Here is a 9056-nt window from a genome sequence, read left to right on the forward strand (position 1 = left end):
AAAATATCTATACAGAAAGTACTCCTACCGGAAAATACCCATACATAAAATATTCCGATAGGGAAATATCCTTTGTATGGTTAGCGAAACACTATGCTCGCTGTGCTATAGTGAGTGGTTAGGTATTGCTGACGCCAGGAAGATCGCTCCTTCTCAATAGGGAAATATTTACCACTGGGAAAATATCCCCTCTCTCGAAAAATAAGGATTTCTCTGGATGGCTTTTTACCTACATTCTTTAGTGACGGACATCTGACAGTTTTGGCTCTTTTATGAAATGAACTCGCCACGAAGGTCGATAAAGAGCAGCAAAACAGCAAAACTTGTCAAAAAGTGAACACGCGCAATCTTTACATTGTCGCAACTATCGTTCTGCTTCGAATTTGCGCCGTGTTGATAATCATCATTGGCAGCTTCAGGATACTAGGAGTTGCAGCTAATAAATAAGCTACAGTGGCCCTAATATAATCCCAAAAGCGACACGAAACAACCATAATAACCGATTTTTTGCTACCATGCCAATATCAAACAATAAGACATTGCTTCCATGTATAAAATCAGGTGTTTTAAACAAAGGAAAATAACAAATGCATACAACAAAATGCAAAACAAAACACATGCATCTTCTCAAGAACAAACCAAACCTGCAATTTCACTGCAAATGTAAGTTTGTTCCGTGATGCTTATGAAAGCTAATACCGATATTTTAAGTTACAGTCTTTGTTGCTAACAGTTTAAATGAAAGGTTTATTTTTGATATCGAGAGTGGAGTGTTTTTTCCTTCAAAAACTGACTTGGTTTCCCTTCTGCGTAAAACTGAGGAGAAATGTGACACATAGCCTACGACGAAACGTTAGTTTCATCTGTTTATCTGAAACGTTCGTGTCATCTCAACTGTTTTGCAACGATCAACACGTCACTGATCTTGAAAACTCTTCGCTCTTGCAAAAAGGTATTTAGGCTGGCTTTCAAAGCATTAAGGCTTCATAAAATGTTATACGAGAAACTGGTTTAAACCAGTCTGAACCAGTCATACCTCGCACAGTGGAATTGCTTTCGCTCTCCGAGATTTGCATGTGATGAAGCTCACACCGTAGAACGATTTGCTTGTTGATTTACTGCTTTTGGCGCTTACCTGGGATGAGCATTTGTTCTATTTTTGTATTCTTTGTCCGCTGTTGTTTCAGTTCACGTTTCTGCACTGTTTAGACTCTAAAATACTCAACCGAAATTATTACGAGCGAGCTAAAATTGTCTCCCATTTTATTTGCCAGAAACATACCAGGAATTTCGGATCATGAATGCAACACAATTCTCCGAAATCAAAATATTCAGAATTTTTTTTTTAGGATTTGTTGAGACTTCGCTCTGCTTGAAGTTGTTTTTTAATCATTATATTTTTTTAAAAAGTACTTGGTATAAAATTCTTGTTACTTTGTAGGCTTATTGACAAAAGTTTGTATGGGCAACCAGCTGCCGGTGCCGCGGAGCTGGTTAAAAGTGTTGCCAATTATCACATTTAAAATTAAATCAATTCAGCAGCAAAATAAAATAGATTGCAAATTGTCATTAATTTAAAAAAAACGCGCTTTTGTAAAACTTTTACGCTTGTGAAGACTTTTGACCACTGATGCAAAGTCTTTCACAGTCCCACAGCTACTACTTCTGAACTTATATGTATTTTTTTACACTTGAAAATAAACCAAATAATAAAATAATCAACATCTTTATTGTGGAGAATGAAGTGATAGACAATGTATGGCTACAAAATGGCGGCACAGGTATGCAGCCGAGGGCCACTGTGCATTGCTCAGCAGAAACTGAGTTTTATCGTTTACTCTAAATTACAACTTTGGTGAAGATGGTACTTTTTTAAACCACAGACGCAAGAAGCCAAGAAAGAACACCATATTTGGCATGTTCCAAAAAAGTGTAAACGTTTTTCTAGTTTTCGGCTGTGCGTCATCTAACAATTTTCTGGCATCTGAAAAAAATATTTCATTGCCGCGTCAATCATTAACAGCAAGGCTTCCCAAAGTGGGGGTCGCGTAACGAACTTCGGGGGTCTCAGAAAGTATACAAATTTTACACAAAGCACTGCATATTAACACATGTGCAAGATGCTGTGAAAGTATGAACTATATTAAGAGTCGTGCAATCAATAGGCTACCCGTATTTTGTAAGTTTATATAGTGAAATATGGAATAGGACTTTAAAACCCTCTTTGCTGCATTGTAAACGTGGATTTCAAAACTAAAGTTAATGCTTTAAAAAGTTATTACTGTTAAAAAATAAAGTCGTGATTTTTCCAACGAAAAAAAGTTTAGACTTTGGCGCCGTTTTTGGAAAGGCTTTTCAAATTATGCTATTTGTCAGATTTGCTTGAAAAAGGAGAATGAATTTAATTTGTCCTTCCAATGAGAAAATATCTATGTTGTTACATTGAAATCTGAAGTTGGAGCGTTCATGAAAAAATTAAACATCTAGAAACGAAAGATTGAAAATGGTTTATTTGAAATATTTTCATTTACTGAAAAGTTTTTAGCTGGCGTGGAATCAAACGTTATTAAGCCTCTGGTTATCAAGACTGTTGAAAGAGTTTAAAAAGTGTTTCTTCTAAAATTGGACAATATCAATTTAGATTGGATCCAAAACCCATTTGCAATGCAAAAACAAAGTACCGAGCACCTCTTTTTAAAATCATACAAAAAATTTGCAGATTTATCTTTTGACTCTTGAATTTTTGTGGCTTAAATTTTCTGGAAAAATGTTTCACACTTTTTGGCTTAGCCTAACGTTAGAGCGGAATATTCACCATTATTGCAGTAACCGCACTCCTGCCGTTTGTCTCCACGTATGTGTGCGTGTCAGTGTTGTCAACGTTGATAAAATACCGTTCCAGCGTATGTAACATTGAAACCGCCTTGAGATCAGCATTGACAAACATCGAGCGACTTGCTTTGTTGCAGAGAGCAGTTGCACCCATCACACTGAATAACTGTGTTTACTTTTTGGTTTTGTTTCCAGCAGGCTACAAGTAGTAAAGTAGTAGGCTTCGAGTACGGATAGCTTGTTTTTAGTTTTCGTTTCAATTAAGCCTTTCAATAAATATCACATTGTATATTTCGCATTGTTTATCCTTTTAACCGCAAAGGGGGTCGCGAAAATTTTTAGGAGATTAGAAGGAGTCTCAAGCAAAAAAGTTTGGGAAGCCCTGATTTACAGAAAGCGTTTACAGTTTTGTGGCGTGATAAATCCTGTGTAATAATAATAATAGTGTTTTAGTTTTATTTGTTGTCGCTCTACAACTGCTTAAGTGTTTTAGCGACAGGGCTCATTTTTAATGTTATATCAAGTTTAGGATGTAATCACATTACTACCCGACTTATCTTCACTGCGTTATGCAAGAAAGAATACAGTCGGTACCGTTTTTAAAGTCTTTGGTTTGACCCGACCTGGAATCGATCTCAGATCTACCAGCACGAGAGCCGAAAACGCTAACCCCGAGGCCACTGAACTGGTATATACGTAAATGCTGTGCTGCTGCTTGGTTTTATGATGCAACGTTTTCCACAAATCATTCACGGCTGCCCAACGTGAAAAATTCATCAACACTTTTCCCGCCAAGTGAAACTATTTTTGTGATTTTCTTCATGTTTTTCTTTTCTGTCAGATGCACTGATATGATCACCCATCTTGCGCGGTACGATGCGATACACATACACCACATGAGTCACTTTATTTTGATCAAACTATAGGAAGACATGAAGTTAGTAAACCGTGTGCAGATACGAAAATCGAGTGCCTGTTTCTGTTTTTTAATTTTTTTAACGATAAGGCGTCTGAGTTTTATGAAAATTGGATATGAAATAAAGACAAACCCTGGGCTTCGGTTGACGCGTTTTCGGTCTGCCAAGCACGTAACCTTTTAAGCCGTTGTTAATTTTCGAAAACACTTCGTGGATTATTATAACACCGCTTAAATTCAAAAATATCACGTTGTGAAAGGTAGGTTCGGTTTTGTTTCAGCAGAAAATATTAATTAAAAAAGAACTGAATAGTTTCCATTATTATATTTTTAAGTACCTCTCTCAATGTCAAACAGACAATATACTGTACTACATTTCCACAATACAGACAGCAAAATCTGTCATTTTTACGGACGTTTAATCAATGTAAGAATGACAGATTGTGCTGTCTGGATTAGTGCAGTTGCAGGATAATTTACTTTAACGTTTCAGCAACTTAAAACAATTGACATCTTCATGAGCCATGCTCAGCAGTACCAGGTAACGGAATGTCAAAGTGGCATTCAAATTTATTTTTTTGCAGGTAATATTACATAAAAATAACCAAAAGTAACGTTCTATTTTCAGCAAACTGGGAGAGAGTCACTGATCAATCTCATTCTCTCATTATCGTACTATTTCTTCAATCTTTTCCCACTTGCAAGGTCATCAACGTAAGTCATACTGCATTTGCACATTCAAATTTCTTTTTCACCATATTTTCAGACAGCAAATCAACGTCTGCGGACGTTGAATCAGTGTAAAAATCGGTTGATTTGCTGTCTGGGTTATTGCAGTTTCGTCTTAATCATGGACAAGGCACGACGGTTCAAAGTCACCAGGAGAAAAGTTGCGAAATTTAAAAATGGGAAATGTGTCAAAAAGGCTGGGAACCACTGTTGTACTGTACAACTATAAATTAATAATTGCTTGTTAGAATGTTAGTTTAGGACTGCGTTGTTTTATTGGAAGTGCTTCGTGAATTTTGGTTTCAAATTCTGACTGACAGCTTCGAATTATTTTAAATGAATCCAGTGTAAATTGACATTACAACAAATACTGCAGTCTTAAATGCAATATGTTCTTTAATTGTACGTGTTTCTTGATAGCTGTTAAACAGTGTCAATTTAAGAAAGGTCAAAAGCTTGAAAATTACTATATATTTTTTGTTGAAATTATGTCTTGTTTCCCAGTCTCTTTGTTCCAACAAAGTCTACGAGATCACTTGTTTGTGTGACAGAAACGTGACATGCAACTTAAGTATGTCTACAAAATACATGGCTACAAGAGCAAACGGATATCTTGATTTAACAGACATTAGTGCACTTTGTGCAGGTGTTCCAATGCAGTCAACTTAGTGGTAAAACCAAGGTACATCTTGTCTTTTGTAGGGTTGTGTCGCATTCCACAGCTGTTGGGTTGATCCTGGCTCTGGGGAAAGAAATGAGTGGATCCATAGAAGCTGGGAAGGTTGGTAACGGAAATACTTTGGTATAATTGCGTTCAAGCGACGTTTATTTGAATCATCTTTCGCCGCTACAACAATCTGAAACTTTCTCATTTTCAGTGTTTTTTTAAGGTGTTTTGGGGGACCGAAACGGTCCCCCAAATTTCTCCAGCGGTTTCCCAAAATTTGGACTTGCAACTACAGTAGAAAAGTAATGGTTGTTTCTCGCTATGTCTTAAGCAAATATGGCTATTTTTTGGTATTTAAATGAAACACTTGCGGTCTCTTAAAACTACTTAGCGGTCACCCAAACCAAACCTTAAAAAAAAAGTCATTTTCACTCAGGAAATCCATTTGGAGGCGCTAACGATTTACGATCATGAGAAATTTCAAAACGCAATACGCGGGTGGCTGACCTTCAAGAAGTAAGTGCTTTGCCTTCTTCCAACACGAACGTTGACTAGATGACAGCACACGTTGTATTGTACGGCTTTTTATTAATTTGTCTGAGGGAAATTTAAGAAGTTTTATTTTCTAAGATAAACGTTTCTGCGTTTGTTGTTTTTGCTTTTTGTCGTGTCCCATGTCCCCCATCGCTTGGTGGATAAACATTCAAATGAACGAAGGAACAGGAATATCAGTTCAACTCCAAGGTCGTGCGTTGGATTGAGGGCCCTTTAAGGGCAGCTCTCCATTTAACAGTATTCAGTTTATGAAGCATTCGAAATTTTTGAGTATTTTCTTTGTAAGTTGGCTTTATTGTAAGCAATATGATTGTTTGTACTTTCCCTTTCCGTTTTGTTGACTTTGCTCTCACATTTTCCATGAAATTAATTTCAATTTTTTGTTTGATGCTCATTCCAACTTATCTTTAATGTTTTGTTTTTTTGTCGTATCCAGGCTTACACCTGGTGGTTGAAGATTTAGATTAAGTGGACGGGAAGGCAAGGAAGCCAATCTTCGTGACCACCTTCAGGCATGCCTTTAAGTGTCCTGCCACAGACACAGCCGCATGCTCTTGAGCGGTGTCGAACCGGCGCCCTTTCGAGTGTCGTTCCAAGGCTTTCACCACTCAGCTACGCAGCCGGCTACGCAACCTGATCTCTAATGTTGACTCTAAAGATCAACTTTGTGATTTCATTTAGTTTCTTCATCGCCTTTGTCTTTTATTGCGGTTGTTTTTGTTTCGATTTTGGGTTAATCGGTTTGTATAACTATGATACGACATAGTAAAAAGATACATTTTCCTTCATATTTTTGACATCTTTCAAGCACACAAACAACTTCACATTGAAAATCACCGCTTAGTTTCAATTAATGTTTTGTTGAAAAATTTCCCAAAACCAAGAACTCAATCCTTTCCAATCTTCTTTGAAGTTGTTAGAATACGTCCGGCTTGAAAGTTAACTGAGGCCAACCCAGACCGCAAAATCCGTCATTTTTACATTGATTCAACGTCTGCAGGCGTTGAATGAATGCAAAAATGACGGATTTTGATCTTTGGGAAACTATCAACTTGGCTCTCATCTATCCCTTGACTGCTCATTCTTGAAACTTTTAACGGACAAGTTTTGTCTTGACTGTCTTGCATTACACTATATTTGTGTTCAGCGACGTTGCGGTGACACAAAAGCAACGGATTAATTGCCGACATCATTCCATTTCCTTTACTAGTTGTTGACCACTTTTTTGACAAGCACTTTTCTATGAAAATGATAAGCAGCATTAATCAATGCCACCGTCCCCGAACATTTTCGAAATAAATAACGATTTTCCACAAATCTCACTCGTTAATCGTAAGTGTCTCTTATTCCGAAATCGTGTTTGCATTTTTGTTTCCTGTCTTCTCAGATAGCAAAGGTTGTCGTTTTTGCGTCGTCTTCAACCTTGGTAAACGTTAAAACGACGTAAAAAGGACAGCTTTTACTGGCTGGGTGTCAGATGTTTCTTCAGTGATACAGCAAGCAATCAAACAAGATATCAAGACTTTTCGTCAATGTTCGATAAACGAGCTATGAGAACTATTTACCGGGAAGTTACAAAAGATCGCTTGCGTTTTCTCTTGTAAACTTTTCTCCATTTTGGCGCCAAAAAAAACCCTGAAATGCTGAGTTTTGACACGTGCTCGACAAGACCGTCGTTTAACGAGGCAATATTACTTTTCAGTTCAGATATTAATGAAGTTTTTTTTATCAACACCTTTGTATTGTTAGTATAAGTTTCCATTCAGTATGCATTTCCCTGATAAAGCGAAACTAGTAGTTTAATTTCAAGATGGTTAGTTAGTTGGTTGTAATTCTGCGTCTACCACAAGCATATCATGGTGCGAGACGTGTGTATAGGAGGTCGTCAGACCACTCGGCATGCGATAACTCAGCAAGTACATTTCAGCTACTGCTCAAGTCAGCAAATGAGATGTTCACCTAGCATCAGTCTTGGTTGATCATCGTTTGCTAAACTGAACTTGCTGACTTGTTGCATGCCAAGTATCGGCTTGTTCAGTTGTTACCTGCTCAGTTTCATCATTTCCCAACTTTCAGCCACTTGCTGAAACGTTGCTAGCACAGTTGTCACTTGCTCAACTGCATGTGCTCAGTTCACAACTGCTGACTTTTTCGAGACTCAGTTTAGGATGTGTGTGGATGCAGAATCATTACGATTAGTTATAAAATAGCGTTTAAAAACTTGTGCTACTTGGTTACAGGTTTTTAACTTGCATTTCGGATTGTGGGTGATTATAACTTTTTAGCCATTTTAAAAGGGGTGCGAGAAATGGTTGTTGTAGTTAAGACAATAATAAAAATTTATATGCAAATAACAGCGACTTTAACAATTTCTTCTTCACAGAGCATCTGGAGCAGTTGCTGGCTTCGAAAACGTCGCCAAATCCTTCCCAACTTTTCGCAGCATGCTCAATGTCTTGCAGTACGACCTCTCATCATCGCTATGCAACAGCGCCTTTTAATCTTGCTTGTCTTTTATTTATAATGTTTTTATTTTTATGTCTTTTTTACAACGTTTTTACGCTGTTTGTACCTGTTTGGCCAGTGAGTTACTAAACGATCATTTCACATGAAGTCAACATAAAAATACGTATTTGAACTTCATCATTGTGTAACTTTTGATTGCTATTTGTGGTATGATTTCATTACGCCGTTTTTGACACGTTTTTTCTCGATGTCAACCTGAAATTCAATCCCAGCTCACAAAATTGGTCCTTTTTACATTGATTCAGCGTCTTCAGACGATGAAGGTTGGGATGAAGGTCCCAGTTGCTTTTGTTCACGGTTATTCAGTTCATGTTTTGAGGAGTAAAACTTGGTTCCATTCGTCTTTCTGAGTAGAGATTGTATGAATCTATTGTGTGCAGTGGTGTACGTAAGAGGTCATTGGGGCATGACTCAACCTCTTTTTTAAAACTTTCATTAAAACAATTGAATGTTGTATGACTCGTTTTTTTCATAGAGATGTTCGACAAAACTCAACAACTTTGGTAAACACTTATCGAAGGTTAAAGTGATATTTTTGCGTTTGAAGCCTCCGCAGGTCACGTTGTTATATCCAGGCGCAGCAGCCAATGGATTGTGTGCTCATCGAGCGTTGTTAGATCCACATATCTATCCGTGGGTCGGTATACAGGACATTGGTAGATAATGTTGTATGCAGTCTGAAAATCTGAGCAACATACACATTACACAAGATGGTGAGTCGGTGAGGCCCCATTGGAACATGTTGCCATTGAAACGGCCCACCCCAGTCCGCAAACGATTGAGCTTCACCCATTCCTTCCGAGGTAATTCTGCTCCAGGTAGGTTGGTGTT

The 9056-nt window shown here is 37.6% G+C and overlaps 1 protein-coding gene across 1 annotated transcript in view; it reads left to right on the top strand.

Moving 5' to 3' along the window:
• LOC145784453 (tetratricopeptide repeat protein 13-like) overlaps positions 1–8681 on the top strand; it is a 30190-nt gene extending 21509 nt beyond the window's left edge. The window contains exons 21-24 of the mRNA XM_082596269.1: positions 4377–4462; positions 5180–5258; positions 5581–5660; positions 8083–8681. Coding sequence (XP_082452395.1) covers positions 4377–4462; positions 5180–5258; positions 5581–5660; positions 8083–8200 — 363 coding nt within the window. The 3' untranslated portion in view covers positions 8201–8681. The remainder of the gene's footprint in view (positions 1–4376; positions 4463–5179; positions 5259–5580; positions 5661–8082) is intronic.
• Positions 8682–9056: the final 375 nt, after the last annotated feature.

This window comes from Aplidium turbinatum, chromosome 15, assembly GCF_918807975.1.
Source record: "Aplidium turbinatum chromosome 15, kaAplTurb1.1, whole genome shotgun sequence".
Classification (NCBI taxonomy): Eukaryota; Metazoa; Chordata; class Ascidiacea; order Aplousobranchia; family Polyclinidae; genus Aplidium; species Aplidium turbinatum.